Source organism: Bos javanicus, chromosome 11 (genome assembly GCF_032452875.1).
Source record: "Bos javanicus breed banteng chromosome 11, ARS-OSU_banteng_1.0, whole genome shotgun sequence".
Lineage (NCBI taxonomy): Eukaryota > Metazoa > Chordata > Mammalia > Artiodactyla > Bovidae > Bos > Bos javanicus.
The window spans coordinates 13,841,285-13,867,971 of NC_083878.1; the positions used below are offsets into that span (position 1 = coordinate 13,841,285).

A 26,687-nucleotide genomic window follows, 5' to 3' on the forward strand; every position below is an offset into this window, starting at 1 on the left:
TAATAATAGATCAGAGAGTAATCATCTTTGCCTTGTTTCTGACTTTAATGGTAATTCTTTTACCACAAGAGTTTGAGATAATTATTCTTTATCATGTTGAGGAAATATCTTTGTATTCTAGTTCAATATGGGTTTTTCTCAGAAATGGATATTGAATTTTATAAAATGCATTTTTGGTATGTATTGATGTTTCTTTCCTTGATGTAGGTGAATTATATTAACAGACTTCTGAATATTGAACTCTTTTCATTCCTGAAATAAATAATTTGTGATTTTGATGCAGTCTTTAAAAAATATTCTTCTAGATTTGATTTGCTGGAATTTTATTAATTTTTACATCCATAGTTACGCATGATGAAAAGCAGTTAACTTTTGGGGCAGCCTTTGTTTAGTACTGGTATTAAGGCTATAATTTCCTAAGATGAATCAGGGTGATCCCCACCCTCTTCTTTGCCCTGCTGCTGCTCAATCACTCAGTCATGTCTGACTCTTTGTGATCCCATGGACTGTAGCCTGCCAGGCTCCCCTGTCCATGGGATTCTCCAGGAAAGAATACTGGAGTGGGTTGCCATTTCCTTCTCTACTTCTTTACCCTAATGGAGCAAAAAAAATTAGGTAGGAAGTCTCTGCTCTTTGAAGACTTATTATTCACTTGTGAAGCTATCCAGATCTGAAATATTTGGATAACATCTTTTTTTCTGTTTCATCTAAAGTTCTTTAAAACTTTGTTTTGCTGCTTCTTGAGTAAATTTTGGTCATATTTATATAAAATAATTCATTTCACATGGCTTTAAAAATTGCTAGTGTGATTTGCAATATTATTTTTATCATTTAAACTTTCTGCTGTGGATATGACATCCCATTCTCATTCCTGGTGCTATGTATTCCTGCTTCCTCCTTACTGGCAAATCCAGAGACTAGTTTATTCATAGATCTTCTCACATAAGCCAGTTCTTGGATTTACATATTGGTTCTCCTAATTTCCTTGTATTCTGATTCATTGATTTTGTTTTTATACTCATCAATTCTTTTCCATAACTTTTCTTTGGTTTATTTTAGTCTTTATATTTTTCTACAATAGAATAAAATGGATTTGATTTATTTTCATATTTAATACAATAATAAAGACATGTAAGGCTATGAAGTTTTTCTCTGAGTATAAATTTGATCCTGTCTCATAAATTTTGACATGTAGAATTTTCTTTGTTGTTAATTTCTAGGTAGCTTGCAGTTGCTGTTTTGGCTTTATTTTTATTCTAAAATAAAATAAGCACCCTCTGGGAGTGTGCTTTCTCATTTGTTAGTGGTAGAATTTGTATTCTTTAAAGGTTTATTGATAATGTCTAGTTTTATTGCATTATGTTTAGAAAATGTAGCCTACTTATTGTCTGTGTTGGGGATTTATAAGATTTTTTTTGTGGCCTAATAATATCATATTTAAATGATACATGGATATAGACTCTATCCCTGGGGCATAGTATTTCATTTATGTCTTCATTTACCATTTTTTATTTTATAAAATATTAATGTTGTGTTGTCTCCCACTGTATTTGATTTCTGTTCATTTCTCTGTATTTATGACAGCTTTTGCTTTGTATACCTTGATAAAATGCTTTTCAACGCATAAATGTTTTTATAGCTATAGCTCCATTATGGATTATGCTTTTACTCCATATAAAATGACCTACAAAATGGCTGTTTTTGTCCAAAAGAGCATTATTTTCCTTGGCTTCTACTTTGATCATATTATGACCTCAGTTTATTTTTTGTTTATAGTTGGCTGGGCTACTTTTGATGGTCTATTTTTACCTGCTTTGTGTCACTTTATTTTAGTGTTTGTTTTTGTAAATCTCCTATAGTATTGTCTTTTGGCATCTGTTGCTATAACAGAGAAATCTAAAACAGTCTATTATTGGATCCTTGTTGGTAACCTTTTTTTTTTTTTTCCAAATGCTTGTGGAATTTCCCCCTTACTCTCACATTTCAGAAATGTTGTCAGAAAGCATTTAATTGTGGGTTATTTTCTTTTAATGAAATGCAGTAAGTCCTTATAGTTTATACACACACACACACACACACACGTCCTTTTTTGAACTCAAAATTTTTTCTTCTATTATGTCAGTTCAGCTCAGTTCAGTTCAGTCACTCAGTTGTGTCCGACTCTTTGCGACCCCATGAATCGCAGCACGCCAGGCCTCCCTGTCCATCACCAACTCCCGGAGTTCATTCAAACTCATGTCCATCGAGTTGGTGAAGCCATCCAGCCATCTCATCCTCTGTCGTCCCCTTCTCCTCCTGCCCCAACTCCCTCCCAGCATCAGGGTCTTTTCCAATGAGTCAACTCTTCGCATGAGGTGGCCAAAGTATTGGAGTTTCAGCTTTAGCATCAGTTCTTCCAAAGAACATCCAGGACTGATCTCCTTTAGAATGGACTGGTTGGATCTCCTTGCAGTCCAAGGGACTCTCAAGAGTCTTCTCCAACACCACAGTTCAAAAGATCAATTCTTCGGCGCTCAGCTTTCTTCACAGTCCAACTCTCACATCCATACATGACTACTGGGAAAACCATAGCTTTGACTAGACGGACCTTTGTTGGCAAAGGAATATCTCTGCTTTTGAATATGCTATCTAGGTTGGTCATAACCTTCCTTCCAAGGAGTAAGCTTCTTTTAATTTCATGGCTGCAATCACCATCTGCAGTGATTTTGGAGCCCAGAAAAATAAAGTCTGACACTGTTTCTACTGTTTCCCCATCTATTTCCCATGAAGTAATGAGACCAGATGCCATGATCTTCGTTTTCTGAATGTTGAGCTTTAAGCCAACATTTTCACTCTCCTCTTTCACTTTCATCAAGAGGCTTTTTAGTTCCTCTTCACTTTCTGCCATAAGGGTGGTGTCATCTGCATATCTGAGGTTATTGATATTTCTCCTGGCAATCTTGATTCCAGCTTGTGCTTCTTCCAGTCCAGCATTTCTCATGATGTACTCTGCATATAAGTTAAATAAGCAGGGTGACAATACACAGCCTTGACGTACTCCTTTTCCTATTTGGAACCAGTCTGTTGTTCCATGTCCAGTTCTAACTGTTGCTTCCTGACCTGCATATAGGTTTCTCAAGAGGCAGGTCAGGTGGTCTGGTATTCTCATCTCTTTCAGAATTTTCCACAGTTTATTGTGATCCACACAGTCAAAGGCTTTGGCATAGTCAATACAGCATAAATAGATGTTTTTCTGGAACTCTCTTGCTTTTTCAATGATCCAGCGGATGTTGGCAAATTGATCTCTGGTTCCTCTGCCTTTTCTAAAACCAGCTTGAACATCAGGAAGTTCACGGTTCACGTATTGTTAAAGCCTGGCTTGGAGAATTTTGAGCGTTACTTTGCTAGTGTGTGAGATGAGTGCAATTGTGCAGTAGTTTGAGCATTCTTTGGCATTGCCTTTCTTTGGGATTGGAATGAAAACTGACCTTTTCCAGTCCTATGGCCACTGCTGAGTTTTCCCAATTTGCTGGCATATTGAGTGCAGCACTTTCCCAGCATCATCTTTCAGGATTTGAAATAGCTCAACTGGAGTTCCATCACCTCCATTAGCTTTGTTCGTAGTGATGCTTTCTAAGGCGCACTTGACTTCACATTCCAGGATGTCTGGCTCTAGTTGAGTGATCTACTTATATGCTTAGATGCCAGGGCTTCTGCTCTTTGTCCCATGTCTATCAAATTCTTACTCATCATTTTTATGTCACTGATCTTACACTCTTCCTCTTTAAAGAGAAATAGGGCTTTCCATTGCTTTACTGATCAGCATCTGCCAGGAAAACAGTTGGATGTCTGGAAATCTGGTTGGTGCATGCCAGGGTAACTGAGTCAGCGAATGTGGAGAAGGAAAATTCCAGGTGTCATGAGTCCAAGCCCAGAGAGGTTGTTCTTTGTCCAGCTCCATTCACCTTAGGATTTTGTTTGTTTCCTTGAGTTTTTTTTTTTCCTCCTGTAGAGTATGTAGGTAGCTTTCTGGGAGTTTGGTGGATTTTCATCTGTGTTTTCTTAGGTACTTTGAAATAATGGCCCAGTTAGATCTTCACTTGGTGAGGCTGATCAGAATAAGCATCCTTTCCAAGAAGACCCTGAGGACAGAGGACCGGGGACTCCTGTGGAGCCCTGTGGTCTCTTCTGGGCCTGTAGGTGGACAGTCCTCATGGGAAGCTCTACAGGGTTGGGGAGGGGGACTCTTAGGGGATACAGGACACAGAGGACATGATAGCTGGTGTTTTCAGACCTCTTCTGGCCTCCTGATCGTCTCTGGGGGCTCCACAGTCATTTCTAAAAGAAGGGTTCAAAGACCTCTCCCAACAACAGCCTCCCCCATCTCCAGCTTTGCTTGGGGGCCTTATGCTTCTGATGTGCCTCCCTTCTTGCTGCCAGGGGCAAATACTTGTCTGGGGAACTAGAAAGGAGGCAAGGATCCTCCACTAGTCAGCTTGAAATAGAAATCCTTCATTTTGAGATTTTGTTGCTGTTTTTCTTGCCAGTTCAGCCAGGTCTTTGGACCACTTGTATCCCTGTCAACTTCCTGTACTGGACCCATGCCCTAGAGGCATACCACCACTGGTGGGCACAAGCCCTTTGGGGGCATCTTCCTGACATGGAGTGTTTGAGGCTTGCTCTGCTTGCTTTATGCTCCCAGTCCACCTTCATATTCACAGACCTTATCATTTCAGCTAACGGCAAACCTGATACAGTACATACATCATGTGGTGTGGCAGTGAGGTTTGCAGTGATGGTGGAAACTTCCGAAGAGCATTTTCATCCATTAAAGTTTGTAGTGGGAAGCTGAGGAAGGCAGCATCAGGAGGCTCCCACCCAGACATCATTTTAAGCCAGAACCCTTTCCTATTGATTCTTTTATTGTTTCCTAGACACTGATTAATTGGAGGGCTGGGGCTCAGATGCCCTCTTCTGGCTTCCTGAGGCATGCAGGCAGTGGTCAGCATGGTTCATGGGCCTGACTAGACCTTTTGGGTGCCCTGAGTAGAAGACTATCAAACTCTCTAGGTTCATTTCTATATTACCAAATTCCCAGAAAGAGCCATAAATAACCAAGCAACTGCATGTCCAGAGGGGGTCAGAAGTGGTCTACCCTCAGCCTCCGGCCCTTCAGCCCACCACAGCCACACTGACTTCTGGAGGTTTATGACTTGTCAGAAAAAGTTGAGGAATTTACCTCCTGGTTGACTTGGCTTTCTGTTTGCCCTTTTCCAAATCAGAGAAAAAGTTAGTTAAAACAGTAGGATAATGCTTAGTAACTTCTTCATTAAAAGTAACTGATAAAACGTACCCATATTTCCACTCAGAAATTTATTTTTGCTTTTATTCAATGTCCATCTCTAGGGTTTATAGTCAGCTTGAGCTGAGATCCTTTCATTTGTGGCCTTGAATCTGGCCATGGGTTTTGATCCAAAGCAATGCCTTTCTTCCCTAAAGGAGCCAGAGAACTTAATTGGGCACAACTATCCATTCTGTGGAGGGTTTTCTCTTCTGGAGTCAGGGTCAAAGGATGTTGAATTCCCTGCCCACAGGAGTCTCGTGTATGGATGTAGCTAGCGCCCAGGAGAATTTGGAGAGGGTGGGGGCAAGGCAGGAGAGTGCAGACGTGAGCTCCTGACCTGAAAGCTGCCCTCTGTCCCTTCAGACTTCTCCATGATGACGCCCATCAATGACCTCCACACAGCCGACTCCCTGAATCTGGCGAAGGGGGAGCGGCTCATGCGGTGCAAGATCAGCAGTGTCTACCGCCTCCTGGACCTGTATGGCTGGGCCCAGCTGAGCGACACCTACGTGACGGTGAGGACAGCGTCCGGGGCTGGGTGGGGCTCTGCCTGTGGCCCCCACCAAACCCAGAGGGAGACTTCCTGAGCCTTAGTGTGCCTGTGACACTGCTGGCCATGAGCTCTTCCAAGGTTTCTAGCCACTGTGGCTACCTGAAATAGACAACCTGCCCAGCGGGCACTTCTCTGGATGAGAAGGCAGGAATTCCTGGAGCCTATTTCTAGGGCCACCCTTGACCATTGGGAGATTCCTCTTATAGCTCCATTTCCCTGGCTCCAAATAAAGGCTGAGTCTTCTTTATCTCTCATGGGTCAGGAGGAAGTAAGCGTTCTTGGGGTGGGGGGAGATTTGTATGCAGTGGATTCAGGGGTAAAGGTGATTCAAGCACAGTATCATTGGAAATGGCCCCTCTCCCTCCTCACCACGGGGAACACATGTCTTTCCTCCAGCTGAGAGTCAGCAAGGAGCAGGACCACTTCCTGATCAGCCCTAAGGGAGTCTCTTGCAGCGAAGTCACAGCATCCAGCCTGGTAAGTACAGTATGACATCTCACTACCGATTTCTTGTTGAAATGACAGCACCGTCTTTGCTCCACGCTAGCCACTGCCATCTTGTCCTTCATGCAGTTTGCAATCTGGTGGGAGAGAGAAGTCACGTGGACACCAAAACAAACTCTGCACAGAGCATGATGTGACCAAGAGACCAAATGGGAGGTGAAGGCAGCAAACTCATTAGGAGGGAGAGGGAAGGAAAGATGAGCCTAGAGACCTCTGTGCCCAGGATTGGACTTCAAAGGCTGGGAGTCAGGAAGCCTTCCTGGCTCAGGTGTACATTAGAACAACAGCCAGTGCTTTGTCCCAAAGCAATGCAAGGCTCTTCTAGTGCTAGGAGAGAGAGTTTCTGGGTCCCCTTTCGGGGCTGAGTTTTCAAATTTGCGCAATGGCAGTACCTACACACCCTATGGCCCTGCAGCTGTCCTCAAGAGGGGGGACTGTTTTCTCACTGGATAAAGGCACTGCATGGGACAGTAACTGTCCTGTTACGCTGTAGAGATTCTTGCGTGACCACAGGTCACATATCCAAGGCTGAGATAAGGAACACCTGAGAGCAGAGAGAGCTCATCCCAGAGAGGGAAGTCTGAGTGGGCCCCCCAGCCGAGGAGGTTGGGGAGCTGGGCTGAATGGAAACCAGGGTCTGCATCAGAGCCTTGCAGGTTTAAATTCCTCAGATGGCAGGGTGGCTGCCACTTTCATGGGTCAGGCCACTTGAAAGTCATGTTCATCCTGTAAAATTCACTTAAAGTAGAATTTTGTAAGAGAGGGTTGTTGACCATCGTATGCTTCTGCTGGAACTGGTGTTGTCAGTAGCGTGTTCCTTGCTCTGGTACCACTTGTCCGCCTGGGCCTCTGGGCTGCATGTGGTGGGTGTGTTGTGGAACTGCCCTGTGTGCTGCATTCAGGGGCCTGTCCCTACGCTGTAGTTTTAAGAGCCAAAGCTGACATGATTTTTAGAAAGGAAAAATCTAGCCTGCTAATGTCCAGCAAACACTTCTAGTCAATAAGTTAGGCTAAATTAACTGTGTACCAGCTTCTGGGAGACTGCTCATGGAGCAGGAGGTGTTTTCAGCCTAAGCGTGTCTGGAAGGGCCTGTTTCAGGATTAGGGTTGTGTTGAGTGATTTGGAACCTAAGAAGGAGGTGATGGGGACTTCCCTATAGCTCAAGTGGTAAAGAGTCTGCCTGCAATGCAGGAACCTATGGTTCAATCCCTGGGTTGGGAAGATCCTGTGGAGAAGGGACTGTTAATCCATTCCAGTATTCTTGCCTGGAGAATCCCATGGACAGAGAAGCCTGGTGGGCTAGTTTATGGGGTCACAAAGAGTCAGACGCGACTGAGTCACTAACACACACAAGGAGGTGTTGTAAGGTGCAGTGTCTGCCCAGGGGCAGTCCTGGGGTGGGGGGCACAGAATGAGGCCAAAGCTGCTATTGGTGCAGTTAGGATGAATGTCTCCTGTCAACTGGGAGGAAATGTTGGTCATCTATTGAGATGATCATATGGTTTTTATTCTTCACTTTGTTAATGTGTTGTATCATACTGATTAATTTGCATATATTGAACCATCCTTGTATTCCTGGGATAAATCCCACTTGATCATGGTGTGTTGTTGTTCAGTCACCAAGTCATATCCAACTCTTTGCAACCCCCTGGACTACAGCACACCAGACTTGCCTGTCCCTCACTATCTCCCAGAGTTTGCCCAAATTCATGTCCATTTCACTGGTGATACCTCCAACCATCTCATCCTCTGTCTGTATAGTCCTTTTAATGTGTTGTTGGACTCAGTTTGCTAGTATTTTGTTGAGGATTCTTCCATCTATATTCATATTCATTTGTGATATTAATCTGTGATTTTCTTTTTTTGTGAGATATTTTTCTGGTTTTGGTATCATGATGATGGTGGCCTCATAGAATGAATCTGGCAGTGTTTGTTCCTCTGCGGTTATTTTGGAAGAGTTTCAGAAAGATAGGTATTAACTCTTCTCTAAATGTTTGATACAGTTCACACCTGAAGCCACCTGTTCTTGGACTTTAGTTTGTTGGAAGTCTTTAATCATAGTTTCAGTTTCAGTACTTGTGATTGACCTGTTCATATTCCTGTTTCTTCCTGGTACAGTCTTAGAAGGGTGTTCATCTCAATGAATTTGTCCATTTCTCCCAGGTTGTCCATTTTATTGGCATATATTAATAGTTGCTTGTAGTAGTCTCTTATGATCCTTGTGTTGGTCATTTTTGCATTTGTACAAACTTGTTTTTGCCTTTGCTTAGACATGATTAAGGAGTGGCTTTTGTTTTCTGTGTCACAGTCAAAAGTGGTCTTCTCTGATGATGATCTTCTGTGAGGTTGTTTATGTTAAGCAGGAAGTACTATGGCTTAGCTGTGTGCCAGGCCAGCAATAGCCACCAGAAGCTGTGTGTGTGTGTGTGTGTGTGTGTGTGTGTACACACATGGATGGGCATGCGTGTGTGTTCACTGTAACACCCACAACCCCTCGGAGTCAAAAGCAGATTATAAGACCAGGGACTGCTCTCTCATTTGTCTGTTAAGCCCTAGCTTTTGGGTGACTGGTAAATGGATGTTCATTATACTATCCTCTTTACCTTTGCGTGTGATTAAATTTTTTCAAAATAATAAGCTGGAAAAAAAGAAAAAGGCTCAGTTTAGATGCTGCTTCCTCTGGGAAGGCTTCTCTGCTCTCCTATTTCCACTGGGATTAAAGACATCCTATCTGCTTCTAGAGAATTCTGTGAATGACTCTCTCCTTATACCTTGATACTCAAACTGTGGTCCATGGACCAGCAGCAGGGGTATCACTGGCTTCTTTTTGGAAATGCAGACTCCCAGGCTGAGTTCTGGCTACCAAATTCGAATCTGCATTTTGATAGGGTCTCCAGGTGATCCTCATGCACAGTGAAGTTTGCGAAACTCTCACATTTTTTGTGCTGAATTAAAATTGCCTTTGTTTCCCAGCAGCCTGTGTGCTCACCCTGTGGGCAGGAACTCTTCCCCCACCCCGCCACCAAGCACATCCATTGCCCGTGGTGTGGTGGAGAGTGGACGCTGGTGGGTGGGCATATGCCTGGCCCACATGCAGGGAGGGGAGTGAGGGGCCTCTGCCTTCCGGTGGTCAGAAGTCTCTTTTCCTCCTCACCCCCACCCCGGCCCAGATCAAGGTGAACATCCTGGGAGAGGTGGTGGAGAAGGGCAGTAGCTGCTTCCCCGTGGACACCACGGGCTTCTGCCTGCACTCGGCCATCTACGCTGCCAGACCCGACGTGCGTTGCATCATCCACCTGCACACTCCGGCCACGGCGGCGGTGAGTGTCAGCTCTGCAGCCAGCATTTCAGCCCCCATGGCAGCAGACCCATGGCACCTGTCTCTCTGAGAGTCTCCCCACGGGGAGACATAAGCCCCGCAAGCTAGGAGCAAACTCACCATTTAATGCAGTTCTGGAAAGATTCCCTGGAACTCGGGCCAAGGTGAGGAGGGACACCCGATGTGGGAATCTCCTCCTCTCATTTTTCTGACTGTGGAAGTCTCAGTGAGGGGAGATAAGGTGAAGGTGTGTACTGTCGGCCCCCCTCTGTCCCCCAACTGCTGCATACGCAAACCGGCCCCACTTGTCCAGGTGATGCCACCTTCTGAGACTCTGCTTAGGTCAGCCCGGCACCTGCCCCCTAGCCCAGGCTCTGGCATGGACACATCTTGCTATGAGATCAGATGGTGGGAACCTGCACTGTGTCCACTTTTCACAATGTGGGGGTGGGGGCTGGGAGCTGGGGCAGGAGCAAAGAGAACTGGGAGAGAACAGAGGGAAGACCATCAAGGAGCAGGCTGTCCCCTGAGGTCTCTGGACACTTCTCTGTGTCTACCTGAGGTGCGGCAGTGCACCTGGAAAGACAGCAGACACCCATCCCCAACTACCAATCCCCTGGCCACACAGCTACAGGGGCAGAGCAGACCTGCCACCGACTTGTGATTTTTCTCTGCAAAATCACACTGGTTTACAAGCACTCAGACCTTCCAAAAGTTAGACTAAGGCTACGTGATATATTTGTGCCAAGTATGCATTTCTGCAGAGCTGGGGCTGACGTGACGGGCAGGGCAAGATGACTGAAGGAAGGTGAGAGGCTCTCCCAATCTCTCCGTGTTCCTTGCTTTTAATAAAGGCCAAGGGTTGGCACATGGTGGTTACAGCCTGGATTTTAATCATCTCCCCTGGCACTTGCATTGCCCCATTGCTAGAAAAATGGGAGCTTCTCAATGGGCCTCCCTGTCAGCGAAGAGTCGTGGCTGTTTCTGCAGCCAAGGCTGAAGGTCTCTACCAACCCACCCCCTGGACCCTGGACCCTGCTTCACTGCTGCCTGTCCCCAGACAGAGCTTGACTGGGCCATCTGAGGAGAGGGCGACTGTGACAGAGGGGCAGGGGGTGGGGAGGGTGGGGGTAGCTAACCATTTCTCATCTCACTGAAGGTGTCAGCCATGAAGTGGGGCCTCCTGCCTGTGTCCCACGATGCCCTGCTGGTGGGGGACATGGCGTATTATGACTTCAATGGTGAGATGGAGCAGGAAGCTGATCGGATCAACCTGCAGAAGTGCCTTGGACCCACCTGCAAGGTTCGGCTCAGCTGTTCTAGGAAGATGCTCTGGGAGGGGTTGTCAAAAACCCACATCACAAAAGGGATAAATATTCATTGGAAAATGTTTATAAGTTGCAGATAAACAAGAGCAACAAAAGAAAGGAAATAATCTTTCACCCTACCCTTCGATTTTGATGCACACTCCCATATCTATTCACGTAGATTTAGAAAACTAGGATTGTAAAACTCTTCTTTCCCCTTAGCAATATACAGTCAACTCCTCTGTAAGTTATTAAAATACTTTCTAATCACTATTTTAAATTACATGTCACCATATGAATGGCTGTGCCGTCATTTACCTGAACAGTCCTCTATGGTTGGACATTGAAAAGATTTTTCTCCTCGAATTTTCTTTTAATGTAAACAATTCCATGATGAAAATTCCTTCTGCTACATCTTTGTGTTTGATTTCTAAAGGATGCATAGTTTAACTTATTACTCTGCATAGTAACAAACTGCCCTCTCCTCTGGACAAGGCTAGTATGTATAAGAATGCCATTTTTCTATAGTCTCCTCAAACTTGAGTGTTATCCCTTATTTATTTATTTATTTATTTTTTTGCTAACTTGACAGAACAGAATCTCATTATTATTGCTTGATTTAAGTCTGAAGACCTATTTTATAACAGCACATAATCAGGGCTGGTGAGCTTAGAAGGGAAAGTTTCAGAGCCAAGCCTGGCTTGGTGGGTGCTTTGCCCCCTTCCTTGCTGCTGCTGGAGTCATCTCCCATTTGAGAGTCCCTGTCTTCCCATCTCTAACATGGAGCAGAAATCCCTGCTACCCTTTCCTGCCATCCTCTGAAACCTCATGAGCAGAGCCAGGAGAGGGGTGATGTTCACAACCCTGAAATGCTACAAAAAGACAAGGGCGTTCGCTATCTGTAAAATCTTTTGTGAGCGAGAGTCATAGTCTCTTCCCATCTCTGTGGCTCTTAAGAGGAAAAAAACTCCAGCTGTTTTCAGCAAGAACAGATATGAGGACTAGGCCACTGGGCCTCAGCCCAGGTACTGGAAGGATGGATCTGATGCTTGGGTCTGCATCCCAGCGCCCAGGTGGTTGTCACCTGGGTTTTACTCAGAACATCCTTAAGGATGAAACCAATCAAGAAGGGAGGGTGCACCTGGACCTTGGTGTAAATTGTTTTCTGTTTTTCCCCCTTTTAGATCTGCCTGCCCCCGGCTGAGTCAAAAACACTGCACCATCAGGGACGGCCTGGGTTCCAACTCTGCCCCTGATTAGCTGGGAGACTTTCAATTTCTTTAGGCTTTTATTTCCTCTAGTAAGATAGAATAAAAGGTTGCTATGGCCTCTTTCACAGAACTGTAGGATCTTAGAGCTGCCAGGCCCCACAGAGTTCATGGGGAGGAAGCCTGAGGGGCAGAGAGGTGACCCAACTCACCTGTGTATGCAGGATCATCTCTCGCGGATCATTCCCTTGGATTTGACTCACAAGTCAACCCAGTCACAGGGGACAAGTCGGACCCTTGTATTTAACGGCAAATACATTTATTCACTTTGACATACCGTTCATTTTTCAGACTTCTAAGCTCTCAGAGCCTAAAAACCCAAGCCTTGCCCCAAGCAAGCCACCAAGCTATTCAGTCTCAGTTTTAAAAAGCATCTTCCATTTCTTTGGGTATATGCCTTAAGCATTCTTGTGGGTGGATATTAAAACTCATGGGGGTTGCATTGGGTTTTTGCATAGGGAGAGTGAGTGAGGAACTAGGGGGCAGGTGTTCCAGGATGGGATATGGAAATTGATCTGAATAAAATGAAAAATCTCTCCCTCTTAACTGAAGTTTAGAAGGCTGAAAGTGTCAATTGGCTGTTTGCTCCTGTACAGATCCTGGTGCTAAGAAACCATGGAGTGGTTGCTCTGGGTGATACCGTGGAGGAGGCGTTTTATAAGATCTTCCACCTACAGGCTGCGTGTGAGATACAGGTAAGCATGTTCCCCTGGACAGTGGGCCCAGGAGGGGCTCTGGTAGGGGCCAGGGGTAATCGTGGTGGCCCCCTGCGCTGTGATTTAAGGAGACCTTTAGGTGGAGCCTCACTCTGCTTCTCTGCCTTATCCTTCTAAAGTTTCACACTTAGTTTTGCAGCTTTAAATTTTTTTATCACCCTTGTCCAACAACCAGCACCCAACTCTTGGGGGTCAGTGTTGAGGGCAGGAAGATGCCTGGGCTCACCAGTAGGACAGTGGGAGGACTGTCCCATGCTCCTGTGTTACCTGGGGTGTCCCCTCACAAACACCACCCAGGTAGGTCTGCTTTTCTTTGCTTGGCAGAGGGTAGCTTGCAATGACTCTGAATGTGGTCAAGTCCAGAAAGAGAAATGGAGAGATGGCCCAGGTGGAGTGTTGGCATGGCAGGCCTGGCACCAGGGAGGCCCCAGGGTGAAGTCCAGGGAGCCTGTGGTGTGGTCCTCCTAACTGGTAAAGGATGAGATAGAGGGTGGGTGGAGAAGCAATAGGAAAACACACATCCTGCAGTTTTATCAAATAACAAGGTGGATAAGCCAAGCACGTGCTCCTTCAGTGCAGCAAGCTGTCAGGGGTGAGTAGGAGGCTCTTGCACAACTGACGGGGCTCCATCCTTCCCAGCCCTGGGATCTGTGCCCTTGGGTCAGGGACTTGCCCCCTGCAAGCCTCCATTTCCTGTTTCCTCAGCTGTAGAACTGGGTCTACAGAGACCTTGTGAGGATGGCCTTTCAGACAAGGAGAGGTGTTGCTGATGGTATTGTCAGGACTCGGTTGACAGGGGAGGCCAGCTGCTTCAGGGTGAGTCAGCGCTTTGCATCCCTTGTGGGGCCCTGTCTGCCCTCTCCTGGCAGAGCAGTATCCCAAGGAAGACTGCTCACCCTTGTCTTGGTCGCTATGCAGGAAGAATGGGAGTAATCCCAAAAGCATCACTAGTGAAGGCTGTACAAGTGGGACCTTTCTCAGTGGTTTTTAAAGGATAAGTTGAGAGGACAGTGATGAAGAGGTGACCCCTCCCCTCATCCAATGATCCTGGCCCTGAACTCTGACCCCTGGATGATGTTAGAACCTGGCAGAGCTTCTGATAAGCCCATTTTCTCTTCTCCATATCTGAACTCTGAAGAGTTTCCCATTTTTATGCAGAAGGAGGCTTCTATGAGAAAACGATAAAGCCTCATCTCCTTGCAAAGATCTCATAGACGGAGGCTTCTATGAGAAAATGATAAAGCCTTATCTCCTTGCAAAGATAGCCCAGCCCTAAAAATGAATGGATAGAGTATGCCTCCGTAGGCTATGCTGCTGCTAAGTCACGTCAGTCGTGTCCAACTCTGTGCAACCCCATAGACGGCAGCCCACCAGGCTCCCCCGTCCCTGGGATTCTCCAGGCAAGAACACTGGAGTGAGTTGCCATTTCCTTCTCCAATGCATGAAAGTGAAAAGTGAAAGTGAAGTCACTCAGTCGTGTCCGACTCCTAGCGACCCCATGGACTGCAGCCTACCAGGCTCCTCCGTCCATGGCAGTTTCCAGGCAAGAGTACTAGAGTGGGTTGCCAGTGCCTTCTCCGCCATAGGCTCTAGATCCCCAGAAAGGGCCCTTGTGCTATTTAACCAAAGGGAGGAAGTCCATCTAGCTGGGCCTTCAGCTAGATGAAGGGCTGAGCTGCCCGCCACTCTCCTGGACAGCCCCTGCTGCTCCTCTTGGCCCTGCCTGCGGTCACGTTCTTTTTTCAGTTGGGACTGGTTTGATGCAACTTTTATAAAGTGCATCAGGCAATGGGGGCAGATAACCCCAAGAAAGGCTCCAGTGTCTTTTTTTCAGTGAGTGGAGCAGGAAGGCTTCTAGAGGGAGAAATGAACTGGAAGGAGTAGAAGAAAAACAGGAGAGATCGATGAAGGGTGTGGGTGGAGTAAGGCTCAGAAGAGAACAGGTGCCAGCAGCCTGCAGAGCTGTTGGGACTGCAGCCCCTGAGAGGGACGTTTCCAGATGGATGACCTGCACTGGAGTTCTGCTTGCATCATGGGACTAATTTTCTCTCTCAGTGACCTTGGCAAATAAGCAAATGTGTCTGTGGTCATTTCAGTGGTTCAAGGCTAAGAGCCTGTTCCTCTCTCCTGGGGACAGCATTCTCTTTGCTTTCCATCCATTTGGGGTTCCAGGAAACTGGGTCATCCTCTGCTCAGAGAGGTGGCTACCTGCTCTGCTTACAGGCAGATGAGAAGCAGCTCAGGCAACTCTTCATGTGCTACCCATTGCCATGGAAACATAGAGGGGAAGAGGGAGATGGGAGGAGGCAGCTCTTGCAAGGAAGTGGGCAGTTCTCTCCTCCTCCACAAATGACCAGTCCCCGGGGCACTGCCTCTCAGCGTTCCATGGTAAAGCCTCAGAATTTGTTTTTCCTAAGTGTTTCTATGCCACTCTTTATGTACCAAGTGCTGTTCTAAGAGCTTTAGGAATACCTTAAATAAATCTCATGAGGTCAATATACTATTTTCATTTTACAGGGAGGGTAAATAGCTGCTCAGAGTTACACAGCAAGTAGGTGGTGGAGCCAGGATCCAAACTCAGGCAGCCTGGTACCCAAGTTCTATGTCTTAAATACTACATCGCACTGCCTCTCAGGGCAGTAAAGGCTGGCGGGAAAGGTCAGCTGACAGGCTGGGGCCTCTCCCCAGGGAGCTGGCACTTCAGGTCAAGGTTTCAGGGTCCTAGGGCTAAAGCCTGCCTTGACCAGGTAGGAGTCCAGGATGAATGTGGTAATTGATCAACCACCTAGGATTTGCTATCTTCGAGAGTGTATTCCCACATGCTCAGCCTCAGTGCCGGGTGTGAGGGACTTCAGAATTAGAGAACAGGGCAGCAGAGGGCAGAGCTGGGACCAGTGAATGAACATGATAAAAAGGTAGATTTCAGCTCAATGTAATCTCTACCATCTCATTGTAACCCTTCTAACATTTGGATAATAATACTTTAGGCTGCCTCTTCAAGCATGGAGCTGACACCTTCTAGGAATATTAGATAAGGACTCTTATTTTTTGTAAGAGTATGGAATAAATGGCCTCTAGTTATATATATTTGCAGGGTGTGGAGTCATCTTTTTAAGCTAAAAATGGAGGCTTCTATGGGACACATGCCTTGGATGAAGAGGGTGTGGAAAATGCTTGTTCCTACTTCTTCCTCTTCACAGAGTGTTGGGGGGTCACTGAGAAGGTTGCCTGGCTGACCTCCAGGAAGTCTCATGGGGCTGTATGTTACACTGGTGACTCATACTCTCTGGAGCATGTCCAGGATCCTCAGGGCTTCATCGGCCTGGGTTTCTCATCAGGCTACATCGATTTCTTTCATCTTCAATAAAACAATAACTGACATAAAAACTGGAACACTGGAAGTTTAAATAATCAGAGCTGTTCCCCCATGACAAGCAGGTTTACAGGGAGTAATAAATATTAATCAGAACACTAGGGTCTTGATGCTGTGCTTAGTTGCTCAGTCGTGTCTGACTCTGCGACGCTAGCCTCTGAGGCTCCTCTATCCATGGGGATTCTCCAAACAAGAATACTGGAGAGAGTTTCCATGCCCTCCTCCAGGGCTTTTCCCAACCCAGGACTCAAACCCAGGTCTCCTGCATTGCAGGCGGATTCTTTACCATCTGAGCCACCAGGGAAGCCCAAGAATACTAGCGTGGGTATCCTGTCCCTTCTCCAGGGGATCTTCCTGACCCAGGAATCAAACTGGAGTCTCCTGCATTGCAGGCGGATTCTTTACCAGCTGAGCTACTGGGGAAGGGTCTTGATGTGCAGTACAAAACTTCAGCTTCAATACTTACAATACTTGGAATCCACCATTTCTCTCTCTGTGTCTGGACTTACCCAAGAAGCCACATCATAGCCAATTGTATCTGGGTGGCAGATACGGGGTGTAAATAAAATGTACTTTCAGATGAGCATGGAATTAGAAATAAGATTAGTTGGATTCATAAATGTTTTTAGGATCATTCTAAAACTACCTGTTTTATATACATACCTCTTGCGCTAAAACCCCAAGTCCATGGCTTCTGGTTACCTGTATGGTTGCCTCCCCATTGGAGCCTTGACAGTGGAGCAAACACTCTAAGTCTGTTGGTGAAAGTTTTCTGAGCCCTATACAGAGCCTGGCTGTGCCTGTCTGCTGTTCATCTGTCTCCTTTTTCTGGGGTTCCTTGACTGACTAAGCCCATTATGGAGGATGTTCTTCCTTTAGACCTATTAATTCATCCCAACAGGCCACACTCATATTTTGTTGGCCTAGAAGCCAGCTTATTTCTTTCAAGTGACTTGTTTTTTAAGGGGAGATATTTCAGAAACAGAAAAATACAGAGAATAATACAATACTCACTCTCCACTCACTGGATTTAACAAATATCAACAGCCTTTTCTTCTTGGAGAAGTAAAATATTATAGACAAGAATTGAAGTCTCTTTTTCTCAAATTCCCTTGTTCCCTGGAAATAATCACAGCTTGAAGTTGGCCTCTGTGCCAGGTAACTTTTCAGTCCTCTGTGCTGTTTTATTCTCAAGATTTAACATTTCCTGCTGCTGCTGCTGTTGCTAAGTCACTTCAGTCGTGTCTTGCCGGGGTCCAGCCCCGGCTGATCCAGGGTATTCGAAGGAGAGACGGCCTAGGCGACTATTTATATGTTAATTAGAGATATAAGAGTAATAGAATGAGGATAGTTCAGTAGGAAAATTCAGTGGAGAAAAGAGGCTGAGTAGCTTGGCTTACGCGGAAAATCAATATAACCCGTGACACCAGGTTAGCTCTGACCACGGAGGCTGCAGGCGCCCTCTCGAATAGCAGAAGGTGCCCCACCTTAGACACCTTCTCGAGTGGGTCTTAGAAGCCCAGGCAAATAAATGGTCACAGAGGATATCCGCGGTCCAGATGGAGACTTCAGCCAGAATGTGAAAAGAATGACATGGGGAGACCAAGCTCTGGTGAGCAAGGCCCGTAGCTTTATTTTTAATAGGGGCTTATATACCCTAAGTTACACCTAGAGGATAATAGGGGATGCAAAGTCAGCAGTCTTTGACCCTTATCAAAAACCAGGGTTTCTTTCCTGCAAATTTATCGTATACAAATGGTTTAAGTGATTTACATCGTCTTCTGGCCAGAAGGCCTATTAACATTTTATGACTCTTGACAAGGACTTATCAACAAAGACTTATTTTCTCTAAGAGTAATTATTTTAAGGTTTGGCGCCATCTTCCGAAGATAAAATTGCATTCCTATAGGGCGGATGTGTAATGGGTTTACAACAAAGGAAAGAATTTATTACCTTAAGGGTCTAAAGTTACTAACACCAAGGCCACTACTTATTTTTTCTACATACCAACTATTAATTAATACATATTCAAGGATACAATTCAGGGGATGTGAAAACTTGGCAACAAGCATTGGTTCATCAATGAAATCTTTTACTAGTTTTATTCTGACAGTTTCTAACTCTCTGAGAGGCTCTCAGCTATTTGAATATCTTAAGCTTCCCATGCCTCTCGAGGCTGGGAGACTGTAAACAATCGTATGCATAGCTGTAGGAGTCCGGGTAAACTTGTCAGGCGAGTTAGAGAGCCATCTGAGGGGTTTGGATTTAAACACTCCTAATTGCCCAGGAACTTTATTAATTGGAGCTGTAAGTTAACTCTTTGACAGAGAGAGTGAGATGGTGATGGGGGACAGCCCCCAGTAAAGTCAGTGGTGAGAGCACAAAGCAATAAAGTAGGCAGACTCTGGTTTTTTTGGGGTAGATGCTCGAGAATATCCGGGGGACTCCTGAGGCTCGATCCCGCCTTTGCGTATGCCGAGCCTCCTTCCTCATGACCTTTGTCACGAGTGGAATGTCTCTCGCTGGCTCCCGGCAGTGTCTGACTCTGTGCGACCCCATAGACGGCAGCCCACCAGGCTCCCCGTCCCTAGGATTCTCCAGGCAAGAACACTGGAGTGGGTTGCCATTTCCTTCTTCAATGCATGAAAGTGAAAAGTGAAAGTGAAGTCGCTCAGTCATGTCCGACTCTTAGCGACCTCATGGACTACAGCCCACCAGGCTCCTCTGTCCATGGGATTTTCCAGGCAAGAGTACTGGAGTGGGGTGCCATTGCTTTCTCCTAACACTTGTTATGTCTCCCTAAAAACTGACATTGGGACAGAAATACTAATACCTTTTTCCTTGGGAATGGGCACATGCCCTACAGGTTTGGAGCAGCTTTCCTCTAGGAGGAAAAAGCCAAATACAACTCAGTTTTCCGGAGATTTCTGTTTCTAACCTTCCCTGATCCCCATTCTCTATTACGCACAGGAGCACAGAATGTGTACAGGGCTGTGGGTGTACACACACACGCACGTGTGTGAGCTGACGGCTTTCTGCTCGTTGCCACAGGTGTCTGCTCTGTCCAGCGCGGGGGGTGTGGAGAACCTCATCCTGCTGGAACAGGAGAAGCAGCGGCCTCATGAGGTGGGCTCTGTGCAGTGGGCAGGGGGCACCTTCGGGCCCATGCGGAAGAGCCGGCTGGGGGAGCACGAGTTCGAGGCCCTCATGAGGATGCTGGACAATCTGGTGAGTCTCCTGCCATTGTCCTTCCAGACCAGTCCTTTGTGGGTTAGCCCCCCAAAACCAGTCAGTATGAAGCACTCAGTAGATACGAGAACTGCCAGCATCACAATTCAGTTGTTAAAGCCCTTTGACTGGCAACTTGACTAAGAGTTTGTGGTCACGCTAGTAGTACTTGAATCTTCTCAAACGATGGCCTTTACCACTCCCTTTCCAAGGGCTGTGGATGCTGCACCTGCTGGGTGCCCTTTGGAGAAGGGGTAGGAAACTACTGGTTGGCGTGTGAGGTGGTAATCCAGCAAAAAGCAGGACCACAGAGCCTCTCTCATATTGTGGCTTGGTTTACTCCTCTTTTGCAGTTAGCTCTGTGTTTCCTTCTAATCTCATGATTTTAACGCAGAAAACATAATAGCTTTGATTTCCCTATTCCCGATAAACAGCATTACAACACTATTCCTATTGTGATGAATCAAGCAAACAATCAGGTAAAAAATTAACTGATATATGACTAGACTGGGCTTTAAAGGATCCAAAAGCATTATAAGACATCTTTCCTTCTGGAACTAACAGTTTAATTGATGACATATGACATAAACAGGAAACAATTCAAGAATAAGCGAAAAGCATACACAGTGAGGAACTAACTGCAAGAAGAGGCTATGACTTCCCAGATTGCTCAGAAGAGTGAAGATGAGCCCTATTTTTGTAGCATTCCTGTATTATTTCCCCTCCTCCTCACTGCTACTAATTTGGACCCTTTCGTTATTGTGTCTGGGTCATTTGCAATAATTAATCCTTTCCTTTTTGCTTCCAGTTCCTCCAAATCATCACCAGTTTATTACAGGGCTGACCACGAGGGTAACTTTATAGTACTAAAAGGTACAATCCACAATGAAAATACAACTCCTATTAACATTTGTATGGTGAGTAATCTGTGGCTGAATAAAGCACCAGGACCAAATGGTTTCATGCAGAAATTCCCTCAAACTTTTAAGAAACAGACTATTCCTATGCTGTTTAAATGTGGCAGAGAAGAGTGAGAGAAGGAAACCAAGCCATAACAATTATAAGACATTCAGACAAATCTCACTTTGAGTTGATGAAAAATGCTGCATGAAAACTAGTAAATAGTATATGGCATAATATTAGAATAATAATACATGATAACCAAGTGAGGGTTCATTCCTTGTGTTGAAGGATGGTTTAATATTATAAATCTAAATATATTTCATGATATCAATGAGTCAAAGGATAAAAACCTATGGATCACTTTGAGATCAAAAGGTATTTGATAAAAATGTAATCTCAATTTATAAAAATAATAGGTGTTAAGTAGGATAGGAAGTCATTTATTTAATATGATTAAAATTACCTTTTTTTTTTTTGTCAAAACAAACACCAGTATTGTGGTGAAACACTAGAAGAATTTCCATTAAATTTTGAAACTAAACAATGATTCTGTTCTCAGCACTATTATTTAATGTTGTTCAAGAATAATACTGGAAATCAATTTAAGGCAGTGAGATCTAAAAATAAGAGGTGTACATGTTGTATAGAAAACAAAATTACTCTTCTTTATAGTCAGTACATCTACCTACCTCTAAGGTTCAAAAGAATCAACTGAGAAAAATTAGAAATAATGAGTGCATATCAAGAAAAAAGAGGGACAAGACTCAAATCAACAAAATTAGAAATGAAAAAGGAGAGGTTACAACAGACAATGCAGAAATACAAAGGATAATAAGAGACCTACTATGAGCAATATATGCCAATAAAATGGACAACCTGGAAGAAATGGACAAATTCTTAGAAAAGTTAAACCATCCAAGACTGAACAGGAAGAAATAGAAATTATGAACAGATAAATTACAAGCACTGTAGTAGAAATGGTGTTAAAAAATCTCCCAAAAAACAAAAGCCCAGGGCCAGATGGCTTCACAGGTTAATTCTATCAAATATTTAGAGAAGAGCTAATGTTTAGCCTTTTCAAACTTTTCCAAGAAATGGCAGAGGAAGGAACACTTCCAAACTCATTCTGTGAAACCACCATCACCCTGATACCAAAATCAGACTTCACACACAAAAAGAAAATTACTAAAAAAGAAAATTACATAGATGCAAAAATCCTCAACAAAATTCTAGCAAACAGAATCCAACAACACATTGAAAGGATCCTATACCATGATCAAATCAACTTTATCCCAGGGATGCAAGGATTCTTCAGTGTACACCAATCCATCAATGTGATACACTACATTAATAAATTTAAAGATAAAAATCATTTGATAATCTCAATGGATACAGAAAAAGCTTTCAACATAATTCAGCATCCACTTATGACAAAAACTCTTCAGAACATGGGCATGGAAGGAACCTGCTTCAACTTAACAAGGGCCATTTATGATAGACCCACAGCAAATATTATTTTCAATGGTGGAAAACGGAAAGCATTTTCTCTAACATCAGGAACAAGACAAGGATGCCCACTCTCATCACTTTTATTCAGCAGAGTTTTGGAAGTCCTAGCCATGGCAATCAGAGAAGATAAAGAAATAAAAAGAATCCAGATTGGAAAAGAAGAAGTAAAACTCTCACTGTTTGCAGATGGCATGATACTATACATAGAAAACCCTATAAGATACTATTAGAAAGCTACTACAGCTAATCAATGAATTTACTAGAGTCACAGGGTAGAAAATCAATACACAGAAGTACCTTGCATTCCTACATGTGAACAATGAAAAATCAGAAAGAAAAATAAGGAATCAATCACATTCACCATTGCAAAAACAAAAAGAGAAAGAGAGAGAATAAAACACCTAAGAATAAACCTACCTAAGGAGACAAAAGACCTGTATACCAAAAACTATAAGACACTCATGAAAGAAATCAAAGATAACACAAACAGATAGAGAGATATATTATGTTCTTGGATTAGAAGATTCAATATTGTGAAAATGACTATACTATCCAAAGCCATCTACAGATTCAGTGCAATTCCTATCAAATTTCCATGGCATTTTTCAGAGAACTGGAACAGAAAATTTCACAATTTGTATGGAAACACAAAAGACCCCGAATAGCTAAAGCAATCTTGAGAAAGAAAAATGGAGCTGGAGGAATCAACCTTCCTGACTTCAGACTATACTACAAAGCTATAGTCATCAAGACAGTATGGTACTGGCACAAAACAGAAATATAGACTAATGGAGCAAGATAGAAAGCCCAGAAATCCACGCACCTGTGGGTACTTTATTTTTGACAAAGGAGGCAAAAATATGCAATGGAGAAAAGATAGTCTCTTCAATAACTGGTGCTAGGGAAACTGACAGCTCCATGTGAAAGAATGAAATTAGAACTTGTCCTAACACCGTAATACAAATAAACTCAAAATGGATTAAAGACCTGAATGTAAGACCAGAAACTATAAAACTCTTAGGGTAAAAAACATAGGCAGAACATTTTTGGACATAAATTGCAAGCAAGATCCTCTATGGCCCGCCTCCTAAAGTAATGGAAATAAAGATGAAAACAAACAAATGAGACCTAATTAAAATTAAAAGCTTTTGCACAGCAAAAGAAACCAAAAACAAGATGAAAAGACAACCTTTAGAATGGGAGAAAATAATTGCAAATGAAGCAACTGATAAAGGATTAACCTCCAAAATATACAAGCAGCTCATTCAGCTCAATATTAGAAAAACAAACAAAAAACAATCAAAAGATGGGCAGAAGACCTAAAAAGACATTCCTGTAAAGAAGACATGTGAATGGCCAATAAAACATGAAAAATTGCTCAAAATAGCTCATTAGTAGAGAAATGCAAATAAAAACTACAATGAGGAATCACCTCACACCAGTCAGAATAGCCATCACCAAAAAATCTACAAATAATAAATGCTGGAGAGGATGTGGAGAAAAGGAGACATTCTTGCACAGTTGATGGGAATGTAAATTGATATGGCCACTATGGAGAACAGTATGGAGATTTCTTTAAAAAAAAAACTAGGAATAAAACTACCATATGACCCGGCAATCCCACTACTGGGCATATACCCTGAGAAAATCATAATTGAAAAAGACAGATGTACCCCAATGTTCATTGCAGCACTGTTTACAACAGTTAGGACATGAAAGCAGCCTAGATGTCCATCAACAGATATAAACAAGAGTATAAGCAAGATATAAGCAAGAATACTGGAGTGGGTTGCCGTGTCCTCCTCCAGGGGATCTTCCCGACCCAGGGATCCAACCCACATCTCTATATTGGCAAGCAGGTTCTTTACCACTAGCTCCACCTGTAAAGCCCTGTACATACATACAAGGGAATATTACTCAGCTGTAAAAAGGAACAAATTTGAGTCAGTTCTAGTGAGGTGAATGAACCTAGAGCCTGTTATATAAAGGAAAGTAAGTCAGAAAGTCAGTCAGTAAGTCAGAAAATATCATATATTAATGCATATATATGGAATCTAGAAAAATGGCACTGATGTACCTATTTGCAGGACAGAAATAGAGACACAGAGAATAGACTTATGGACACAGTAGGGGAAGAAGAGTGGGACGAATTGAGTGAGTGCACTGAAGCATATACTGTACCGCATGTGAAATAGATAGCTAATGGGAAACTGCCATATAACACAGGGAGCTCAACCCCATGCTCTGGGACAGCCTAGTGGGGTGGGATGGGGTGGGGGCTAGGAGGGAGGTTCAAGAGGTAGGGGACATATATATATACACTTATAGATTCATGTTGCTGTATGGTTGTAAAGCAATTATCCTCCAATTAAAAAAAAATAAGTGCATTTAAAGTGGTCAATTATGAAAATATGTGTAAAAATTAGTAGCTTTTTTGTATTTTAACATATAATAATGTATGTGAAAATATGAGAGGAAATAATCCTATTTGTAAATGCAACAACATCATAAAGTTTTAAGCAGACGCCCTTTAAAGACAGCTGTAAAATTTTACCAATAGACATCAGAGAAAACCTTAAATCAGTGAAGAGCTATAATTTATTCTTGGTTAAAAGCTTCAGTAGGGTAAAGAGGCTTGCAAGTTAATCAATAAACTCAATGTAATTTCCTCAAAAGTGGAGCAAGATATAAGGACTTAGCAAAATGTTCTTTCAGTTGAAATTCAGAATGACTTGGAAAATCCTATAGTGATTACCACCACATGGTAAAGTGTGATAAGGCTTTAGTCACTGAAGGGAGGGGCATTAGTGCAGAAGGAACAGGCCAATCAGAGCTACAGCTTAAAGAGTCCAGAAATAGACCCCAAATACATGAAAATTTAACAGGAGAAACAGCCATCTTATAAATCTGCGGGGAAAGATAGACTCCTAGCCCTGTGGGAAATGAACCTAGGGTGGCTTGCTGCTTTTTCCTTTCAACAAGATAGATCCCTCCTTTGCCAAAAATTTAAACATGAAAAGGAAATTAATATAGAGATTTAAAAACATAGATTAATATCCTTGATGCTTCTATGTTGGGAAAGACCTTGTCAAGCATGGCAGGAAAGTCTGAAATCATGATGACAAATATTGACAGTTATGATTACATTTAAATTCAAATTTTACATTTTTAAAAAACCACCTTACCCGCCATAAACAAAACTAAAGACAGTATGGGGAAAATATTTGCAACATCTGTGACAGTCAAAGTATCGATATCTTTACTGTAAAAGGAATAAATCAATATGAAAAGATAAACATCACAATAGGAAAATGAACTAAGGACACAGTTTACAAGGGAAGATATTCGAGGCCATTAAATGTAATTAAATATCCAATCTTACTAATCTAAAAATCTAAAAAAGAACAAAACAAAAGTAGAAGGTTTTACTTTTAACCTGTCTGACTGCCAATGAATTTTTTAAAAACCTCAACAATATTCATGGTGGGGAAAGGAGATGAGAACTGGGAACTCCAGCACAATTGGCAGAAGTGCAAACTGGCTCAGTGTCCTGGGAAGATGGACATGATGAATGTATAAAAACCTTTAAAATAAATATGTAAAAACTGTGCACCCTTTGACTCAGTCATTTTCATTACTAGCCATTTATGTTAACTGCCTAAAGAGAAATGTATAAAATTGCTCATTTCAGGGTTGTTTATAATATTTTGAAATTAACAAAAGTGTCTTCCAGTGTTGGTTAGAAAAATTGTGATATGTACATTCACTGGCATATTATGCAGTTGTTTAAGGTCACTGTGTATTTATGTTCAGTAACATGAAGAAATCTCCAAGACGAATTGATGAACTAGAGAAGCAACTTTTAAAGCTGATTATGTAGTAACACTTACAATTGCCGAGATATGGAAGCAACCTAAGTATCCACTGATGGAAGAATGGATAAAGAAATAGTGGTGCATATATATATATATATATGGTAGAACATTATTTAGCTATGAAAAGAAAGAACTCTAACCATTTGAAACAATGTGGATGGAACTTGAGGGGATTATGCTAAGTGAAATGAGTCATACAGAGAAAGACAAATACTGTATGATCTCATTTCTATATGGAATTGAAAAAAAAAAAACCAAAACCAGAAAGTTCAAACTCGTAGATGCAGAGAACAGATTGGTAGCTTCCATGTGTGGGGCAGAGAGAAGTGGGTAAAGGATCAAAGGTAAAAGCTTCCATATATAAAATAAGTAATCCTGGGGGTGTAATGTACAGCATGGTGACTGTAGTTATTAATACTGTGTTATATATTTGAAAGTTGCTAAAAGAGTAAGTAGATCTTAAAAGTTCTCATCACAAGAAAAACTATTATAACTATGTAAGGTGCCAGATGTCAACTAGATTCATGGTGATCATTTCGCAATACATACAATTTCTTTTTAACTGAAGTATAGTAGCCACTCCCGTATTCTTGCCTAGGAAATCCCATGGACAAAGGAGCCTGGCAGGAGTCCATGGGGTCACAAAAGACCTGGACACAATTTAACGACTAAAACGTGACACAGTTGATTTACAATGCTGTGTTAGTTTCAGGTGTATAGCAAAGTGATTCAGTTATGCATAGAATACATACAAATATTGAATCACCGTGTTGTAGATCTGAAACTAATGTAATGTTACATGTCAATT

General features: G+C 43.2%; 1 protein-coding gene across 1 annotated transcript in view; it reads left to right on the forward strand.

Annotated features, from left to right (window-relative positions):
• The window catches only part of ADD2 (adducin 2), a 126,112-nt gene that overhangs the window by 76,182 nt on the left and 23,243 nt on the right, over positions 1–26,687 (forward strand). Inside the window, exons 5-10 of the mRNA XM_061431991.1 lie at positions 5,687–5,838; positions 6,273–6,353; positions 9,552–9,701; positions 10,860–11,003; positions 12,872–12,970; positions 19,416–19,592. Coding sequence (XP_061287975.1) covers positions 5,687–5,838; positions 6,273–6,353; positions 9,552–9,701; positions 10,860–11,003; positions 12,872–12,970; positions 19,416–19,592 — 803 coding nt within the window. The remainder of the gene's footprint in view (positions 1–5,686; positions 5,839–6,272; positions 6,354–9,551; positions 9,702–10,859; positions 11,004–12,871; positions 12,971–19,415; positions 19,593–26,687) is intronic.